A 21,447-nucleotide genomic window follows, 5' to 3' on the forward strand; every position below is an offset into this window, starting at 1 on the left:
CTCATTCCAACAGCTGCTGATGGCACTAGACAACATTTCGGCAGGCCACACACAAGAGTTTTCCACAGTTGGGGTACTTATTCTATTTCACCAAGTAAGAACTGTAATATGCTGGCCTGTGAAAAAAAGCTGGCTTACATCTAAAGCCTTCTTCCAGGGAGTAGGAGTGAAGCTGGATCCTAAGAAGGTGGGAATAAAAATTTTACTGAACTAAAGTCCCTTGGAGGGATCTCAGAAACAGAGGCCCACACCACGAAGCCAAAGACTAATATATCTGGACTGGTGACAAAATCTAGGGTCTAACGAGAAGCCTTTAGAGGATCCCTAACCTCTGGTTTGACCCAGTCAGTACACATGATTCACAGGATTCTCAAACCAACTCCAGGTATGATTCATTAAATGAGTGGCTTCTCAGCCCATCTCCCCCCTGCTCTCCCTTCCCTTACGGAAGAGCTAATGAACGGAGAAATGGTTCAGGGATATGCGGCCCAGGGGACCATGATGAGAACCCCAGAGAGAGAATTCTTAAACTAGAAAATCGAGGGCTGCCTTTCTAATAAACTATATATGCATTTCCCATTTAAGAAGACACTGACAAAGGAACCAGCTAAAAAAAAAAAAAAAAAAAAAAAATCTCAGACACAGCCAGCCTAGTGAACACTCTCCCACGTTGTCTGGTCAGTTCTTACACAGTATGCCAACCCAGGAGCCCATGTCAGTCAGGGAACCCCATGGATGTGGACGCCAGCCTGCCCTGCCTACACAGACTCAGGTGCCTTTCTGAAAACTTCTGTAAACGGCATCCTCACCATAAAAACAAGGAGGGACAAGGCGGAGGAGCAGAGGCTGGGCAAGAGCCCCGGGGAGCCGTGAGGCCCAGAGAGTGGGCCGTGGGGCGCTGAGACATAGGAATCGCCCCAAGCCCCCGATCCGTGAAGGGGGCAACGACTGAAAGGAGTGGAGGGCCTTCCCGCCATACAAGCTGAGGACACCCTAAGTGAGCCCCGAGTCCAACATCCTGCTCAAGGCCTGTGCTTCTAGATCCCACGTGCAGCCGGTCAGCCAGCCAGCAGGAGCCTCACAAATAAATGAGACCTCAGAGAATGAACAGAGACCCATCCCCGCATTGGGCTCAGTTGGCTGTGTCCGTGGCTTCGGGAGACGGTGGGTGCTGACCTGTCAGCCACGTGGTCCTGGTACTGGGCCCGGTCTCGATGGTCAAAGTCGTGGAAGCGGTGATCGGGCCGAGGGAAGTCTGGGCGGTACCTGTCCTCCATGGCCACACGCTTTCCTTCCGGCCAATAAGCATCATCTCGCCTATTTTTTGTTTTTAAAAGGATATGAATTGCATTTATGAGCGAGAACGAGGGAAATAGGGAAGGGGGTGGAGGTGGGGAGAGGAGCTCTCTCCAGACCCGGTATCATTTAAAATGTCCTGCAGGGCTAATCTCTAAACATTCAATCATTATCGCTTTGATTTGATAAATTAAAATCCCCCAAACTGCCAAGAGGCATACCAGCATTCTCATCTGACAGTCCTGAAAGGAGGGCTGCTGGGAGCTAATTGTATCACAAGGCTGTTAATACCTTGATCCCCGCGTGAGCTCAGATGCAAGTGAAATGAAATATTTGATTCTTCTGGAATGGCATTCTGAGTTGCCACATTTTCACCTTCCTGTCTTCTATGGTAACCTGAACCTCCCTCTGAGTTTTTTTTGCAAAAGCAAAGGGAATTAGATCGGGTGATAGTGAACTGCATACGGCTCAGGATGGCATCCAATTATCTTCCTCCTGATTTTTTACCAGAAAACTAGGCTCTTGGGTGGTGGGGTGATGGGTGACCGTCAATTAAGAAGCTCAGAGGAGCTGGAGACCAATAAACCTACTTTGTGAACGGGAAGGCAATTTCTTCTTCCGAGTGCAGCCCGGTGCCTCTCCCCATCCCTGGCCGACCGGCGGCCACGGCGAGCGCGGGCCTACCCACCGCCCCACCGGGAACCACAGTGTGGATGCAACGGGAGGCCTTGCTAAGCCACAGCACGGCGACCCCTTCAGCAAGTGGCCACCGTCAAGACTTTGCGAGTAACTCAGGCAAACACCGCAGAGCCCCGCGACGGCGTCCAGAGGCACCGGATCCGGTGGGAGAGGGGCCCCGACTTCCCAGGGCAGGGGGGCAGCCGAGGCCGGGTCCTCACCGGCCGTCGTCGTAGGGCCTCCGCAGCACCGGCCGCCGCTCCTGCTCGTAGCGCAGCTGCTCCTGCTGGCGCCGCAGCTCCTCGCGCTCCCGGTGGATGCGCTCCTGCTCCTTGCGGCGCTCGCGCTCCACGCGCATGCGCTCGCGCTCCAGCCGCTCCCGCTCCATGCGCTCGCGCTCCAGGCGCTGCCGCTGGCACTCGAGCTGCAGGCGCTCCCGCTGCAGGCGCGCCTTCTCCTTCCGCTCATGGAAGGCCTCCAGGCGCTGCTCCCGCTCACGCTGCTCACGCTCTCTGCGGGGACACACACGCAAGGCCGCCCTGACGTCCCCGCGCACACACCCGTGACCGCGCGCCGGGATGGGCCACGAACCCCAACCTCCGGACTCTCCCTTCTCACAAAAGCAAAGCCAAGGGTGCGCAGGCAGGGAGGGGGCGAAGAGACCCAGCCCGGCGTCCAGGCCAGGAGGACTAAGCCACACATTAAAGGGAGAAGAGTGGGGCGCCCGGGTGGCTCAGTGGGTTAAGTGTCCGACTTCGGCTCAGGTCATGATCTCACAGTTCGTGGGTTCGAGCCCTGCGTCGGGCTCTGTGCTGACAGCTCAGAGCCGGGAGCCTGTTTCACATTCTGTGTCTCTGTCTATGCCCCTCCCCCACTCATACTCTGTCTCCCTCTGTCTCAAAAATAAACATTAAAAAAAAAAATTTTTTTTTTAAATAAAGGGAGAAGAGTAAGAAAAACGGAGGAGAACTGCTACTACGAAAGCCGCCGTGCACACAGAAAACCCTGGAGGAACAAGTAACTGAGCGATGCCCCGAAACAGCCTCTGAGCAGACCTGGGGGACTGTGGGGCCAGGAGAAGGCTAGGCATGAGCAAAGGGGGCCGATGCTATGCGGCCCGGCACCAGGTCTCCTCACCGGCCCCTGCATCCTGGGAGCTGGGGGGGGCGGGGGGGGGGAGCAGGAACAGGGGGAGACAGGGACAGGGTACACCCCCTCTGCATCCCAGAAAGGAGTCGCTGCCACTCCTCGTGCCCGTCCTCAGCGACTGGAAAGGCTCCAAAGCCGTTGGGAGCCAGTCGGAAACAAAAGACATCTGAATGGTGCTTCTACTTTCTAAAGCTACATATGCAGAGAGACCAGAACCACACTACTCGGGAAAGCAAATATAGCACAACCGGAGCAGTTTCTACACGACCCGCTTTCACTCAGACAAGTCCTCCTAATACCATGGTGTGAGGCGTGAGGCTTTCGTTCTGCCGAGCAGCACGTGAAGGAAAATGACAAGGGAGCTATGGACGGAAAACGGCAGAAGGCGAAACTGGGAATGGCAGGCCTACTTCCATAAACTGTCTCAACAAAAAAAGGTGTGCGTGGCAAAGAACATCTCGTGGGACCGAGGCCGCCTGAGAATGCTACTCCTCTGAGTAACACCTCTAACAAAAGCACCACATCCCTTGGCTGCACTTTGGATCTTATCTACGTGCGGTTTGGCAGTGAAGACGGAGACCTCAACACTGGAGACCCTCCCACCAAAGCCACACGTGGATGAGCTCACTCCACGTGCCGGGGCCCACCAGGGGCCAGGAGAGGTGCTGCTAGACAGACTCCAGCTCTGACGATCGCCGTGCCGAGGCTGACCGCTGGCCCTCGCCACCCTCGCCCTTCTGTCTCCGGGGACACACGAGGCAGTCATCAAGCCTGGGCGGGCAGGAGACCCGCTCAGGGAGAAAGGCCGAGCACCCCCAGGGGAGCCCACCAACCGGCCAGCCTGCCAGGACCCACTCACCGCCGCCTCTCCGTCTCTCGGATCTCCCGTTCCCGCTGCCTCTGGCGTTCACGCTCCCTTTGCTCTTTGATTTTATCAAATGACAAGATGTCTCTCTTCTCCTTGCTTTCCGATTTGCGATCCTGACTCTTGGAGCTCTGTTTACCAAAATTGGCCGGTTAACACCAGAAAAATGCCAACAGACGCACAGTGAAAGTTACATTTGCGTATCTAGGGTAGACAAAAACTCTTCTGTCCCACGTGGTTTCTGGGAAGGCCCTGCCAACAAAGGGCGTCATGGAAGGGGAAGGGGGGATGACACCCCACAAAACCTACAGGCAGGTTTCTTTAGTGCGGCAGAGCCCAGGACTATGTGTAGTTCTAGAACAAGGCCTCACAGAGCCACGGGGCGCGTGCATGCTGGATGCACAGCTGCATGACGGACCACACTTCTCAGCCGCTGACTCGGGCCTCAGGCAGGCAGCCTTCGAACAGAACAGGTCAAAGATGCTTAACGTAAAAGAGCACTCCTCATCAGCTCCAGAGCATTAACGGGCAACTTCCGTGCCACTCTCATTTCCAGGACAGGGCACGAAACCTTAACTACTGACTCCTATTCATGCCTGAGGCCTTCAGGGGCCACGACACCCAAGCTGCCCACGATCACTCTCCCAGGAAGCTTTTATAGCTCAGAACGCACGGCTACCTGCTGACCCACAACCTCAGGGTCTCTAGAGAATGGGCCTGGGAGACATTAAAAAAAAATTTCCTTAGCTTACTTTCTTAATTACCTCGTGGGTGGTGGGAGAAAGACAGGCAGAAGTTTTGAACAGAAATTTTACCAAAAAAAACAAAAAAAAGAGAGGACCATCTCATCACAGAAAGATCCATAACCCAAAACACCACGATGACCCCCCTTTGTCGAGGAGACGGGCAAAGTGACTGGAGTCTGATCACACACACTGTAGGTAGAAGGCAGGGGAACAGACACCCTAAGAGTCCAGGTGAGGGTGCAACCTCGTGCCGAGGCCAGCGCAGCACCGGGGTCTCGGGGTCAGAGCCCTGGGCTCACCACCTCCCACTTACTAGCGGCCAGGGCACCGGACGCAGCCACGGACCGTAGTATCCTGCTGCCTTCCGGAAGGGCACTCTGCTAACACCCATCCCAAAGAATGACATCCGTGTCCCTCTGCACCTAGAAACCCACAGTATGCCAAGGGGTGTGCACACAAATGTCCCACCACAGCAGTTCTCAGCAGGAGACGAGAGACAACCAAGCATCCGTAACCAAGAGCCTGGTTAAAACGATCACGGCTTCCTGAAGAGAAAGGACAACACCTGTGCACCCCGGATGGCTCTCAAGGTCACCATGCTGTGGTCACGTGCTGCACGACTCCATCCGTACGTGTTCTCAGAACAACAACATTCCAGAGATGGGAAACAGACAACCGGTGTTCCCAGGGCTGGAGGTGGGCTGGTGGCGTGGGTGTGACAGGCAGGGGATCTCTGTGGTGACGGGCTAGTCCTGTACCTTGATGGCGGTGCTCACAGCGGTCCACACCAGTAACAGAAAAGTCCTAGCGCTACGTAGGCACATACACGCCGGATACCAATGTCACCGTCCTGGCTTCGCTACTGTGCTACAGTGACACAAAAGAAGTCACTGGGGAAAGCTGGGGGAAGGGCACCCAGGACCTCTGTACTATTTCTGCAACTTCCTGTGAAACTACCATTATTTCGAAATCCAGCGTACACGCTGGGTGCTCAGCTGGGTGAGCCTCCGACTCTTCGTTTTGCCTCGGGTTATGAGATTGAGCCCCCAGTCGGGCTCTGTGCCGAGTGTGGAGCCTGCTTGCGATTCTCTCTCTGCCCCTTCCCCACTCGCACTCTCTCTCTCTCGAAGAGAAAAGAAAGGAAGTGCGAGGAGTCCATGTGAAAGCGAAGAGGCTTCTGTCCTACTTCTGTTGCCATCCTCCTATACGATCTGAAGATCTGAATGTTCTCATCGGGCGCACGTTACTATTTATTTTTTTAACGTCAGAGTTACTTAAGGTGGTGAGATTATGGTTTATCTAGGCTTCCTTGAGAGATTTTTCTATTTTAGTGTCTTTACGGTTTTCACGTACCCCAAAAGGAAAATGACGTCAGGAAGGGATGGATTAAAAATCAAACGCTCATTTCAAAAATAAGTCTCAGCACCACAAACGGTTCTTGGATGAATACTGTTAGCTCGGCATTCACTGGAAGGGGCCGGCTCTCATGAATGGTTGAGCTAGAACCTTCAGGTGGTGAGCAGAGGGGTTTGTTTTTCGGAGTGGAAAAAACAAAACGAGGAACCACTAGCTGGTCCAGCTACGTGTACCACTTAAGAAATGGGAGGTCCGCTCTCTGACAACGTGAGTCGATTTCCCAGCGGACTCCATTTTTCTTTCTTGTTAACGTCACAGAACATGAAGCATCGCCCAAAGCGATGAATCAGCTACCACTAGGTTAACCAAAGAGCAGAACCTGCCTTCTGCCTTGAACAGCCTGGGTCCTGCCCATTCTACCCAATGGTCGGCTTTCTGCGAATCGATTCTTCCAGAAGATGGCGTAACCTGACAGAGAATCGGGGTCAACACATCGTGTGAAGTGAAAACATTCGGTGCTGTTTTGAAATAAGTTGTAGAATCTTTGTGTCTGTACGTACCATCCGACGGCTAATGATATGCCTTCTGAATACATCAAAGAACTCTTAAAATTTTAAAGGCGAAACAAAGCTGTGTTCGTAGTGCAGATCAAAGTGGTCGTTAAACCACCCTCAGATCAGTTGGACCTGAGATGGCAGAAGCAATACTTACTCTCTCTTTTGACCTGCTTGTGGTTTTCACGCTAATGACAGGCTCTCCTTTCGATTTATCCATCACGACTGTCCGTTCCATTCCTCTGCTTCCTTCAGGGAAAAAACCAAAAAACCAGCCATCCATGAAAACCTGCTGAGCCCCCCACTTCCAAAGAGCAGGCAGCACATGGGCTGACCGGGGGCCCGCCAGGCTCCCTCGAGTGACTAACGCTAACCTCTGGAGCCTCTGTGTCTCCTCCTCCTTCCCGTTCTGACACGAAGCACCCACTACCGACATGAGGCACTCCAGGTCTCTGCTCACCTGGAATGAAGCGGCCGGGATTTCCTCACATCTTGCAACATAAATCTAAGCCAAGGTGCGTTCTGCCACGCACACACATCCAACCCACAAGCTTCCTTTACCCTCGCGCTAAATCCTAGCAGCTCCAGGAGAACCGATTTTGATTTTTTTTCTCCTCCACATCCTGGAACGCTCTGCAGAATTCAGGCCCTCATCGCAATCGGACGGTTGGGCTTCCCTTCGTTCATCCACAGCAATAAAGGCCTCCAAATAGAATCTTCCCCTCGATGACACAATAACCAGACTAACCACCAGGACTATTCCTGATTTGGGGAGGTTTGCCATACTTGAGGAACATTTTAAAAACACGTTCCTCGTGAGACTGCTGGTAAATTACACCAAACGCCAAAGATCTAATTTGTAACGCTCTGTAATGCGCTGTACCCAGTTCCCATGCTCCAGATGGCTGAATTTTGTTTGTTTTATTGGGGAGGAGAGGAGGGAGGCGCAGGGAGAATTGGTTTTATTTTTTCCAGACGACATTCCGCGGAGCCTCATGCAAATCTGAAGGCGTGGAACACGATGAACTTTACAAAATGTCAAGAGGTGGCACGCCCCAAGTGCAGCTACGTCAACGGGTACAGAGGTTCTGAGTTTGCACCGTATCTCCGGTTTTGACTCTATCTGCCTTTAACACACACGTAGGAGAAGCCTGACCACACGCCTGCATAACTGCATCCAATCAGTTTCAAGAACCAGGACGCGTCTCCCGCGCATACCTTTCTGCACTCCTGCCAAATGTTACGCAGAAGAGCGAGAGGCCTAGTCGCGGGGCCGCCAGTGAGCAGAAGTCACCAGGGGGAGCGTCCCCACGTGTGTGACGTCACCAGACACTCCTTCAGGCCACGTCACCCTGGGGCTGCGATGCGTTCAGAGCCGCCTGTCAACAGAACCCGCGGTCCCCCCCCCCTCCCCCCACCACTGAGCTCCTCCCTTCTTGTGGGCACGTGGAAAGCTCTGCTCACCTGATTTGGTGACTCTCGACCGATTTGCAGGTCCTGGTTTCGGCTCATCCTCTTCCTTTTCTTCCTTCTTAATGTCTTCAGGCTTTTTTTCCTCCTTTTTCTCCAACTTCTCTTCCTTCTTAATCACGGTTCTGTTGAAAAACATGGTTACCAAACTTGAGTTCCTGGGACTCGGATGGCAGCTCACATCTCTTCAGACTTGCACACAAAACCAACCAGCCTGGCGGCAGGTGGACGGACACAACTCTCGGAAAACCGCGGTAGGGACAATATCCTCTTGAGAGGCAGAGCCCTCATTCCCCCGGGAGATCTCTGCCACATCTAGAACCGTCAGGACAGAACTGCAGGCTCGTGGCTATTTTTGCCAACTGCTCGATGCCCGGGGATAGCAGAGCGGCTCGTGGGCACACACACGGGAAACTACGTCCGAATGCGCGTTAAAAACTAATTTCAAGTGTTTCGCCGTGTGTGGAAAAAAACATTTTTTCCAAATAAATACAGTATAAAATAGAATGGAGGGGTGCCCGGGTGGCTCAGTCGGTTGAGTGTCCCTCAGGTCGTGATCTCGAGGTCTGTGGGTTGGAGGCCCGCTTCTGGCTCTGTGCTGACAGCTCGGACCCTGGAGCCTGCTTCGGATTCTATGTCTCCCTCTCTCTCTCTGCCGCTGCCCTGCTCAGACACTCTCTCTTTCTCGCTCTCGAAGTAAGAAACGTTAACAAAAAACTTAAAAAAAAAAAGAAATAAAATAGAGTGGAGGTACGGGATGAGGACAGGAGGTGGCGGCTTACACGAAGCAGCGGGCCACGGGCCTGTAACAACACGCCTGGTCATTTCTGTGTATTGTGGGGGAGTTAAAATGGCAGGCTACGTCCCAGCTTGTGCAGCAACTGCTGTCACATTTCAACCCGGAGGCAGCTTTTTTCTAAGCAGTGAAATAAATCCTCGTCGCCACCCAAACTTGTCTCCCTTATTCCCTAACGCTGTTATTTCGGGCGATCAAATCTCACACTCCTTAAATGCCCACCGTGTGCCAGGCCCCTCGGGTTCCCTGACCAGGTCCCTGCCCTGTCTTCCCTACAACCCAGGCAGGGCTCAGCCTGTTGGAGAAACCTCTCCCAAGGTCACTCTTCCTCCCTCCTCAACTTCCACAGCACGTCGTCTTTAAAATAATATTCACACTTTAAGAAAAACCTCGTTTAAAAAAATTTTTTTAATTTTTATATTTTAATTTTTCAGAGAGAGAGAGAGGGCACGTGCAAGCAAGCTTAAGCGTGTGAACTGGAGAGAGGGGCTGAGAGAGAGGGAGAGAATTTTAAGCAGGTGGCACATTCAGCGAGAAGCCTGCTTGGGATTCTCTCTCCCTCTGCCCTGCCCCTGCTCACACTCTCGCTAAAAATAAACTTACAAAGAGTCCAAAGCTCAACCCACTGAGCCACCCGAGGTGCCCCTATTTAAAATTTATGAGAATGTAAATACACACAACAATTGATGGTGTGTACTAGAATTAAGACCTGTTATTTGGGGGCACCTGGGTGGCTCAGTCAGTTAAGCATCCGACTTCGACTCAGATCACAATCTCACGGTTCCTGGGTTTGAGCCCTGTGACGGGCTCTGTGCTGAGAGCTAGGAGCCCGGGGCCTCGTTTGGATTCTGTGTCTCCTTCTCTCCCTGCTCCTGTTTCTCTCTCTCCCTCTCCCAAAAATAAACAAACGCTTAAAAAAAAAAAAAGTGGGGGGGGGTGGCACCCGGATGGCTCAGTCGGCTAAGCGTCCGACTTCGACTCAGGTCATGATCTCACAGGTCGTGAGTTCGAGCCTCGCATCGGGCTCTGTGCTGACAGCTCAGAGCCTGGAGCCTGCTTCAGATTCCGCATCTCCCTCTCTCTCTGGCCCTTCCCCGCTCATGCTCTTTCTCTCCTTCAAAAATAAGTAAAAACGTTAAAAGAAAAATTAAAAAAAAAAAATTTTTTTTTTAAGCATATTGGTTTCACAAAAACAACAAAGCCAAAACCCAAAACACCATACACGTGTGTCAACTTACTCAAGGAACTTCCCTGTGACGGCCACCACAGGGCCTTTCCTGACCATCCCTGGGCTCCACCGCCCGTGTCTCTGCTGAGTGGTGCCTGGGTAGCCTCACAGCCTGGCGTCACCGGGACGGCACTAGAACGCCGCACCGCAGCGTCTCACCTCACGTCCGTGTCGGGGGACACACACAGACGTGGCTCCCTTCCACGGCTACGCAGTCCACGTCCCTTCCCTTCTGACAGAGGCGGAAATCGTTCTGGTGACTACGTGACTCCAGATAAAGCCGTGACGAATCACGGGTGACGCACGGCCCTCGCTATCCTGTGGTGGCGCCTTCTCTCTCCGAGGAGACCCCTCCCGCTGTCCTGTACTCACGCGGCACCTCCCGCACGCAGAGGAACCTCTCGGTAACGAAAGTTAAAAATGTAATTTCGAAAACACGAATGCATACGGACACAAAAAGGCTGGAGGGACACACGGGAAGGGGCCACCCTCGGGCAGGGGCTGGTGCTGGACACGTGCGTGTGCTTTCCAAACGGCAACCGCAGCAAACGCACCACTCATCCGAGACCGTGAAGACGAGCCACTTCTTCAGAAAAGTTTCTCTCCTTCGCTTAGACTACCTACTGAACCTAGAGATTCTCGAGAGGAAAGGTTAATGAAGGTGTTCACTGGAAGAAAAAAACTGTGGTTCAAACATACTGTGAATTCCTCAATCTCCCAGTCAAATCACTTCAAGGCAGTGTGGCTGTCAACGGCCCCGAGTTCACTGCCCGCCGCTACCGAACCCTGGCCTTGTCACTTCTTAGCTGGGCTGCTCTGTGTGCCCTTCAGCCGGGCAGTCCCCGACCCGGAGCCTGCTCCCTCTGCGACACGAAACTCTTCCAGGGACCAAGGGAACCACCCGATGCACGCTAGCCAGTTATTAGCCCCTTCCTTTCGTCCAGACACATCTCACTGGGTGGTCAGAAAAATCACTGAGGGAAATGGATTCCCAAACACCAAGAAGACCAAGAATTCTGAACAGCTACCGATATCTGACAAATACGGTTTTAGAATTGTGGACAGAACAGGTCTCTTTGGAGAAGCTGCTGACAGAATCGCTGGTCTCGCTTGTAAATACACGAAGGCTACTCTGACACCTAGTACTCACGGGTCTACAGACTAATTTGGAATGAAGAGCGGCAATTAAACTGTTAAAAATGGAGTTGAACTTAGGAGTGTTAACGATGTCCGCACCTTCGCTCGACGTCCATTTTCTTAACATAAAAAACAAAGGCAAAACTGAATCACTGAGACGGACAGATTTCTCAGCAACGGGTTCAATCTGCAGGGAGAATGGCCCCAGGTGTGCAAGAAGGTTGCACATACAATATGAACGCACCGTGCTGGGCACTGAGAACTGTACCACCATCAAGCACCTCACGGAAGCCTACCTCCTCCAGGAGATAAACCTATTAACTTTGAGAAAATTTGTAAGCAAGCAATGCCTACTCTGAATGACCCGTCTGTCCCTATTTCCATCTTGGTTAAAGATACAAATCACCTCCTTCATAGATGGCATCCAGACCCACAGTTCCCCAACTTCTGTGCCAAGGTACCCCTCAGGGTGCCACAGTGAACTCACAGGTGCCCTGAGGTACCAGATATTTTTGAGGGACACGGTAATACCTGACGGTGGTCAGACACCACACAAACCACTAGCTCGACGATACTCTTTTGGGTACTAGTTCAGGTTACGTTCCTTTGGATGACGCTACGTTTTTTAAAAGTGGCTGTGATAAAAAGCAGGAACTGAACGAAAACCAGTCTGGATCAGCAAACGATTCCAAGGTTTGAGAGACTGTGCAAGGACCCAGAACATTAACAGTGAAATAAAAATCATTCTTTCGGGTCGCCTGGGTGGCTCAGTCAGTTAAGTGTCCGACTCTTGGTTTCGGCTCAGGTCATGACCTCACAGCTTCATGGGTTCAAGCGCCACGTCAGGCTCTGCAGTGGCAGAGCGGAGCCTGCCTGGGATTCTCTCTCACCACCCCCCCCCCCCCTTCCCTCACTGGCACGGTCTCTGTTTCTCAAAATAAACAAACTTCAAAAAATTACAAAATTATTATTCTTCCATTTTGCGTGTCATTTTTTTTCCCAACAGATTACTAAGTTGTTTAGACACAAACGCTTATTAAGGATCCTCCGAACACATTTCTTACAGTTACGCGTTACTTCACTCGACAGCTTTACAGAAACAATACTCAAGTGGCAGCAAGATGCACAAATCGGACACTTCAGTGAGAAGCTGGAGAGGCAGGCTGTCCTTGGAGAGGAGGAATGACCCTGTGGCTGTCACCTGCCCTCTTCCCGCCCACTCCCAAGAGAAAAGTTAAGAGAAAGGCAACGCAGGGCTTCCACTCACAACCGTGAGATCAAGACCTGAGCTGAGATCAAGAGTCGGACGCCCACTGACTGAGACCCCCGGGCGCCCTGAGAAAGGTTTGAAATCACCACTTTACTTTTCAATTTTGATCTCCACGGGATGATGTCTGTCAACACTAGTTAGTTTTTCCTTCTTCACTTCACACTCTTTTCTGTCGGACAGCTTTTTCCCAGCCGGTTCATTTTTGGCCTAAAACACAAGATGGATAGAAATGGCTCACGGTCCAGGTCTTCTCGCTTGTCGGCTCCGTGGGTTACGGCAGGCAAGAACGGCCTCACCTTCTCGACGGAGATCATTCTTCCGTGAAGCTCAGTTCTGTGGAGATGGCTGATGCACTTTGTAGCCTCATCAGATGTCGACATGGTGACAAACCCATAGCACCGAGCTCCAGGACTGCGGGCGTTGGTCACCACTTTGGCCCCGACAACCTTCACGAGAAAGGGCACGCTTATTCTCCCGCACAGATCACCACACAATCTGTCAAAACTGATGAGCAGTTAATTGATCATCGGAATTACTTCCACTACTTTTTACTTCTCCACAAATTGGTGGTTCTCCAGGACTAGTTACGCAAGTGGTTCTAATCCATCCCATCAAAATACAATTGTTTTCGATGCAAGATCGGCCCTCGGAGTGACAAAAAACAAACAGGAAAAGCTAAAGACATTTAAACTTCACCAACCACAACTCATTAATTAATCAAAAGTCCTTCCCACTTGGATCATTCTCTCCAACTGGACTTCTACTTCCAGACAGGCTGGCGCACCAAGTAATTACCCTCCGGCTGCCTGAAACTAGAAAACTAGAGGAAAAACAGGCAACAAGGGTTTTCGGACGCCGCACACCAGGCCACACGGGATGGTGACCTGCAAGAGAGGACACGCGGAGCCGTATGGGTGCCTGGGCTCACTTCCCAGAAGTACCTGGCCACGGGCAGAGAGGGGCGACGGCCTGCGGAGGGGTGAGGGGCGGTATCCCGGAGCGGCGCACAAGTCAACGTCTGAAACAATCGAGGCAGCGAGAGCCCAGTATCGACGAGGGCAGCGCCGCATAAAGACCGCTGCGGGGAGCCGCACACCTGTGAGGAGTCCACGGGCGGCCAGGGGCGAGAGAACCACCCGTAAGAAGAGAGCAAGCAATCCCCACGGCTGGGCTGCTCAGGGCCTCAAACGATTCACTTTTTCCAGAGTGAACCCAGCAGCTGGAATGGAAAAGCTTGCAATTCACGGGGCACGAGGCTGAGAAGCCAGAAGGGTGCCGCCCCCGGAGCCGAACTAACCTAACCAACCTGCTCTGACCTAACGAAGCCGGACAGCAAATCTGAGGAATAAATAAGTGAACTGTGTCCCAGCAAAAGCTCAAGAACATTTATAGGGACATACGAATAACTAGAATACATGTAAATCACAACGTCTGACGTCCGATCGAAAATAACCAGGCAGGCCCAGAAGCAGAAAGGGACTCTAATGAAGAAAACAAACCAACCAATAGAGAAAGACCCAGAAGTGACTCCATAACAGAATTAGTCAACAACGATGTTAAAATTATTTTGGCTATATCCTAAACCCTCAAGAAGCTGGAGAAACCACTCAACATGCTGGGTAAACACACAGAAGGTATTTGAAAATACCCAACCCGGAATTTTGGAGCTGGAAAATACATCAGAGGAGACGGACAGCAGACCCTGCAGAAAAAAGGTAAGGGAACTTGAAAACATAGCAACAGAAGCTACTCGAAATAAATGGAGGAAAAAAGACAAAACACGCCAAAACAAACCACAGCAACAGCAGGCTTTCCGATAGCACATGGGTCGTCAAAGGCAAGAAGCACAGGAAAAACTTAGTGGATGAAACCCCAGAATATTCGTGGCAGCGAATCGCTCCAAGCCAGTGATCAAGAGAATCTTACAGGTAAGCCAGAGGAAAACAGACACCCGTGCCCTAAGGAACGAAGGTGAGACCCATAGCCACAGGTCAGATGACATGAGCCAGAAGGAAGGAGGCAGCACTGCTGTCCAGAAAAAAAAAAAAAAAAAAAAAAAAAAAAATCAAGGAACCTGGAATTTGGCACCCGGCAAACAGAGTTTTCCAAACGAAGGCAAAAGAATGACATTCCCAGACCCACGAGAGCAGTGGAAATTATCACTGGCAAGCCTGTACCTTAAGGAAGGTTTAAAGATAGAATAAAATAATACCCAACAGGAACTTGGATATCAACAAAAGGGAATAAAGAGCACCTCAAAAAATACACACGTAGGTAACTGAAAAGTCCCTGTTTTTTCTTATTTATGTACCTCTTTAAGGTGTAAGCACAAAGCATATTAAACACGTAAATAAGCCAATAACGTACTGCGTTATTGAATAGAAAACAGACCACGATGGCAAGACCAAAAAGGCTGGGAGGGAAAATGGCGGTGCACTGTTACAAGGTTCGCACGCCTCCAGGGAATCAGATTATCACTGAAGGGAATAGACTGGGCTAAATTGAGTCTTTTTTTTTTTTTTTAAGTTTATTTATGTATTTTAAGAGGGGTGAGGGGGGAATACACACAGGAGAGAGGGAGAAAGAATCCTAAGCAGGCTCCGCACTGTCAGCACACAGCCTGATGTGGGGCTCGATCGTACGAACCGTGAGATCGTGACCTGAGCCAAAATCAAGAGTCAGACGCTTAACTGACCGAGCCACGCAGGCATCCCAAGTTGAACCTTGTAATAGAATTCCTAAATGCGGCTACCAAAGAGAAATGTTATAGTTCAACCCATAAGTGAAAAAAAAGAGTCAGAAAAAAAAAATACCTTGAAACAAACGAAAAGTAAATACAACACACAATAATTATGGCATGTAGCAAAAGCAGTGAAGAGCGAAGTTCACGGTGATGGAAGTCCACATCAAGAAACAAGGAAAAACTCAAACAACTAAATTTTACAACCTCCAGAAACCAGGCCATAGTAACACTAGTCCCATACACGAGTTACAGCTAGGGCAGAACAAATCATAAAAAGCACTCAATGCAAAAGGCAGCAAGAGAAGCAAGGAGGCCAAGAAATAGGTCAGAGAGAAGACAGAGCCAGAGCAGACTCAAACTCCACTTTGCTCGTGCTCGTGTTACACGTGAATGTTCCCATGGGATGTGCAGAGAACCGAGGGGAGAGCCCGCACGCGAGTGCAGAGCCCTGAGTCTGGCCCTGACCACCTGATTCAGGTCAACGTGAGCAAGTCCTCTCCTCTCTCCGGACCTCAACGTCCCCACCTGTGCGATGATGGTGGGGGTGGGGTGGAGGAACGTTCCATCATCTCTAGGTTCGCAGCAGACTCCGGGATCCGTGTTCCTGCCCGCAGGTGTGGAGCAGCGCTACTCTCCCAGTAGAGGAGAGCCCCGCTCTGTCCAGAGCACCTCACACAGGGCCAAAGGGGACTCTCTGAAGGGGACAGATGTCACTTCTCTCAGAGACGAATTTCCCATTCTTCACTCTCAAGGTCAAGGGGCCGAGCCAATTGTGGGGTCACGTGACTTCCCCACCAAACTAAGTACCCTTGCAAGGACATCGCTTCTGATGGCCACGAGAGCAGAATCCAAGACAACCTCACCTGTCCCTGTCCCCTGGCCTCGCCCTCTGCCCCCCACAGCAGCCTCCGATTAGTTGATCCAAAATACAGACTTGTCCCACCACAGGGCCTCCATGCCACTGCTCTAGTCCACAGCTGAGACCTGTGGGCAAGGTCAACTCCAGAATCACCCAGGCCTCACTTAAACAGCACTTACTCAGCAAGGTGCGCCAAACCCCAGACCCACATCTAAATCTGGTGTCCCTCCCAAACGCTGATGGCATGCTGTTAACTTCCCTGAATAAACCCATCGTTTAGGCTATGTTTACTTTTTTTTTCAATGTTTACTCTTCAGAGACAGCAAGCAAGCAGGGGAGGGGCAGAGAGAGGCAGACCGAGGATCTGAAGCGGATTCCGTGCTAACAGCAGAGAGCCCAGCCCGACGCACAGCTCAAACTCAAACCGTGAGATCATGACCTGAGCTGAAGCCACCCAAGCACCCCTGTTGTATTTACTTCTTCAACGACTTCCCCATCAGACTGTTAAGACCTATGAGGACGTGACCTTCTATGTGCTGTTAGGCTTCATAACTGGTGTCTAAGTCAAGTAAATAACCGACGAATAGGTTACAGCGTCAGTTTGAAGCCCTTGTGAAAGACATTCACTGTGAAGAAAAATTCATCTTACAGACACTGCTTCTGGGTCCTGTCCACTTAAGTCACTGACACATTTGCTGACGTCTAGTCAGGGACACAGACCTGAGCAAAGACAGGCCCAGGGCATCCAGGACATCTGTGAAGCTCCGCCTGGACTCCCGGCAGCTTCTCCATGCTGGGTGTGTGTGTGTGGGGGGGGGAACCCCACACCTGCTCCCCCCTTGGAGGGCCACTCCCTACAGGCACCCACAAGACCAGGGCAGTCCTCCTGCCCTAAAATGAGACTGCTTCACTATCTAATTCCAGGATGATGAAAATCGGTTTTAAATGTTCTCAAGTCCTCAGAAGGCTTCTAAATTGTATTATTTTCTTCCTGCCCCTGTGGACAGCGTATTAGTTGATATATTTTTAAACCACTATCGTGTTCCAGTTTTTGAACTATAGGTTTAAAAACGCCGGAATATATAAAGTTAACTCGTCACTTACTGTTCAGGAAAAAAATCCAGCATGCCAGCTTTTAAGTTGTATATGGGCCACAAAAACAGCAGTTTCTTTAAGACAAGTTAGAATGAACCACAGCAACGTTTAGACTGCAGCTATTTACATACATTTTCTGTGACACAACGAACTACCTGTTGGCTGTTCCCCACTCTCAGCTGGGAAACAAGGCCCACTACCTTGTGGGGTTCTGTTTTCCATACACACGTATGTGTGCACGTACACACACATGTAGAAATATACAAGCCCAAAAAAACAAAAAAGACCACCGACCAGATTAACGATAGAAAAAAGAACTCCCCAAACTCTGACCTTATTTTTTAATGCCAAATAGAGGCTGGGTGGCAGGACGTTAAGGGAGCACGTACCTTTCCGTACTTGTTGAATAGATTCTTCAGATCTGTTGCTCGAGTTGTGGAGGACAGTCCACTGACCCACAGGTTCCTGCCAGAGCTGCTTCCGGTACGACCTGGGGCAGGAGGGAAAGGATCAGGCTTTGCCTCCAGGCCTAACAGGAAGCACGGCGTGCCTCAGAACGTGGCCCTCTCTTAAACCCCAGCCACATCCAATTTCAACTCTTCTGGTTTAGGAACGTAATTACTGCCAACACACGGAAGACCAAAAATACGGACTGCGGAAACGGCTTCCTTACTCAAGGAATCCTCAGGTCCACGTCAGTTACAAATGGAAATGACTACTGGTGCCCAATTCTCACCCGAGATGGCAGTTTCTACAACCTTGTCCCATTATTATAATGGGCAGAACAGGATGAGAATAGGACGCAGTGCAGTAAGACTTTCAGTATCTCATAAATGACACCCACGACAGAGACAGAAACCACAGAAGCTCACCAACATTTACATCTAGTCTCTCAAGATACTGCTAGATGGAACTTCCGGTAATCCTCAATCAAACCAACTACTGGATCCCAAATGTGGGTACCTGTGGGCCCCTCCCTCCCGAAATAAGGGATCCACAGGCGGCTCCCTGCCACATAAGTTAAATCATACCTTTTTCATCTTTAATGATTGGCTTTATATCTTTTTCTTCCTTAAAAGAGCTAGAGACAAAAGTTAATGTTACTCACACAGGAAAAAAATGAAAGAGAACTAAATTAAAAATATGGTATGTGCTAAAACTGAATACCTACCAGAAAATTAGTCTGAAATAAAATTTTAAGACACCTTTGCAAGCTTTTATAGGAAATCTGACCCCCAAAATACAATGTCAGATTCTTAAAAGTCAATTGGATTTAGCCGAAGATAAGAGTTAACAATTTAAGAACACAACCGTTAATAGGTTGAGAAAGAGAAAAGAAATAGGTTCACCCATTAAAAATACACAGAGAGATATAAAACATCGTTTAGAAGTAAACTACAATTGCATCAGTCTGGCTGGCCAATTGCAGAAAAAACAGCTTATGTGTGTCATTAAATGACCAATGAAAAGGAGATAGCGTCTGGTCTAAAACTGAGAAAAAACAAACCTCATTTTCTGATCAGCGCCCTCACTGGCTGAGGACTCTTTAGGAGCCGGAGGGACTTCATTACAAGCTTCAAAAGCAAACTTCTTCACGTCTTCTTTGCTATCTCTGGGGTCTGGGCTTGAGGCTTCCTGGGGCGCTTCCGCGACCTCCTCGCTAGAGGCTTCCGTGTGCTCTGAGGCTTTACTACTCTGCTCAACTGGCTTCTCTAGCCCTACAGGCTCACAGTCCGTCCGCGCGCCATCGCCCGGCTGCTCCACGGGCTCCCTTTTCACTACCGCTAACAGGGTGTCTGCCCTGCTCGCCTGAGCTCGTGCTGTTGACTCGCTGGCCAAATCTAAGTCACCCTCCTCCGGATGGGCGCTGCCAAAAAGGTCCTCTTCCTCCGCAAGCTTTCTGTCTGGCCCCACGCTACTTGTATCCTGTGCAAAGGGCTGCTCCAGCTCGGAACCTTCTTCTTTTACTGGCTCAGATTTACAAGTTTCCCCCAAAATGTCGAGTATTTTCTCATTTTCTACGGATTTAACAGGAATAGAATGGCACAAGGTTTAATTACCAGGGAAATAAAGCAATCACAAATGCGGAACCGGCACGGCTGCCACGCTAACACGAAGAGAACCGCTAGCTACACAGAGATTGGAAAACCCGCGGGTACACAAAGTTACACTGGTTACACTACCTGCGCTCCAACCGACTGCTACAGTAAGCCGCTACGCTACATGGAAGAGAAAAGGCCCCCACAGATTTAAACACCTACAACCACGTGGCTGCTTCTCGACAGTCTTCGTCAGGTTTTTGTTCAAGTGTGGGTCTTCGACTTATCTTCCCAGTGTCCGAGGTGCGGAACCGAATGCGATCACCGTTTGACGACAGCTCAGTTTCCAAATTTCTTCGAATTTCTTTTAACGGGACAGTCCGACATGAAACCCAGAATCTCTTCCGACGGCAGGAGACAGACACGCAGTCCGGAAGGGGAGTGACACGTTGGAAATTTTCCTGAAGAAACTGTTTCCTCTTCTAGAATCCAGTCACTTCTCGGGTTAAAAGTGCCCTGACAACCGCTTTTTATCCTGCCTTAACTGTTATCACTCAGAAAGACTGGGGCAAAATATCACAAGATCTGTTTCATGTGTAGAAACACATGGAAGAATCACAGGGGGAAATTACTTAAAATGCCACTCTACGTGGTTAGAGAGATGAAAATAATCACTACATCTCACCAAGTATGTTTGACCTCCAGAAACCAGAACGGCACTTCCACAGATCTGGTGATACGAGTGGGTTTCCAATCTCTGATCCTCGTACGATCTGGATTGTCCACCATTAAGATAATTTACATGACCATACACAGCTTAGAATATATAGACAGCTTGAAAAACAAGAGTGGGAAAACTTTCAAACCATCAACTGTCGTGTTTCTCTTATCAGTACCTGGCTCCAAGAGAGGTTCTTCAATATCCTATTTTGAAAAAAGAAAAGAGAAAAAAATCCACAAGGCACTTAGAAACAGGGCAGATACCTTTCCCTGGCAGACTCAGCTTCAATCAAGTGTGAATAAATGCCTGTTTCAAACGACTTTCTCCAGTGGTTCCAGTCAAGACACCGTGTTGCATTCTAGGATGATTGCCATGAGAACAAACCCATTTTGCTGGCTTCTTTCTCCCCAGCAAAGCCTGGCAGGCAGCAGTGACACTTGGCCTATTCGAATTCCCCGGGGAGGGTGTGGCCACCCCACCCGAGTCTGAGCTGACCTAAGGGCCTCTGGAGAGGGCAACAACTGCCACAGTGAGAGGTCACACAGTCGACTACTGCTTTATACATCATGCCAGATTTGAGTAAGATCTAGTTCTCTCCAAAGAAGCTGTTATTTATCACTGGAACCTGTCAACAAAACCATCTGTTTTCTCAAATCCTTTCCCTGGCTCCCCACTGTACTTAAGACAGCGGGCCAAATCTTTTCCCTGACCCCAGATGGGGGTAGTCAGGCCCACCAACGTCTGCAGTCTCACTCCTGCATCCTCCACCCCTACAACCAGCCATTCTCCCTTCGGGCCCAAAGTCCTCTTTCCCCTTTCTCTGGATTAACTCCTGACCTATGTGTCAGACCTCAATTTGGGTTGGGCTCCTCCGGGAAGCCTTTCAGGAGTTTTTATTGCCTTCTCCCTGATGAACTTCTTTTCTTTTCTAGTTACTTTCTTTTTGGTTATTAACATGCCCCCAGTAGAATACAAAAAGCAAGACTGTAACTTGTTTGGCTTAACCTCTTACTCCAGGCACTTTGGCTCAAAATCAGTGTTCAAATCGATTTTTTACAGACGCACATCCTTTTTCACTATGGAATATTAAACACTCGCCTGATGTTTCCAACCACGCACAAGCAGGTGGTAACTTACCGGAGGTACTTTGAAGTCCAATGATGAAGCATCCAAAGTATTCTCGAAGCCCTCCCCATCCACCTGAAAGACAAAAATGGAAGACCGCTTAATGGAGACAAAGTTATGAAGGTCAAGGCCTATATACCTCACCAGTTGCTTTTTTAATGTTTATTTATTTTTGAGACAGAGAGAGACAGAGCGTGAGCAGGGAAGGGGCAGAGAAAGAGGGAGACATAGAATCTGAAGCAGGCTCCAGGCTCTGAGCTGTCAGCACAGCTCGAACTCATCAACTGATGAGATCATGACCTGAGCCGAAGTCAGATGCT

At 50.3% G+C, this 21,447-nt stretch overlaps 1 protein-coding gene across 2 annotated transcripts in view; it reads right to left on the bottom strand.

Annotated features, from left to right (window-relative positions):
* Nucleotides 1-21,447, bottom strand: part of SAFB2 (scaffold attachment factor B2) — a 33,141-nt gene that overhangs the window by 3,606 nt on the left and 8,088 nt on the right. For both annotated transcript variants that reach the window (XM_047097429.1, XM_047097430.1), the window contains exons 5-16: nucleotides 21,140-21,202; nucleotides 20,178-20,205; nucleotides 18,750-19,260; nucleotides 18,274-18,323; nucleotides 17,632-17,732; nucleotides 12,842-12,991; nucleotides 12,640-12,752; nucleotides 8,109-8,239; nucleotides 6,802-6,893; nucleotides 3,983-4,119; nucleotides 2,196-2,486; nucleotides 1,177-1,317 (exon numbers count right to left, since the gene is read on the bottom strand). In XM_047097429.1, coding sequence (XP_046953385.1) covers nucleotides 1,177-1,317; nucleotides 2,196-2,486; nucleotides 3,983-4,119; nucleotides 6,802-6,893; nucleotides 8,109-8,239; nucleotides 12,640-12,752; nucleotides 12,842-12,991; nucleotides 17,632-17,732; nucleotides 18,274-18,323; nucleotides 18,750-19,260; nucleotides 20,178-20,205; nucleotides 21,140-21,202 — 1,808 coding nt within the window. The remainder of the gene's footprint in view (nucleotides 1-1,176; nucleotides 1,318-2,195; nucleotides 2,487-3,982; nucleotides 4,120-6,801; nucleotides 6,894-8,108; nucleotides 8,240-12,639; nucleotides 12,753-12,841; nucleotides 12,992-17,631; nucleotides 17,733-18,273; nucleotides 18,324-18,749; nucleotides 19,261-20,177; nucleotides 20,206-21,139; nucleotides 21,203-21,447) is intronic.

The sequence above is a fragment of the Lynx rufus genome, unplaced genomic scaffold (assembly GCF_022079265.1).
Source record: "Lynx rufus isolate CCGP_SWC_20201006 ecotype Redwood Valley unplaced genomic scaffold, mLynRuf1.p SCAF_4, whole genome shotgun sequence".
NCBI classification, from domain to species: Eukaryota; Metazoa; Chordata; class Mammalia; order Carnivora; family Felidae; genus Lynx; species Lynx rufus.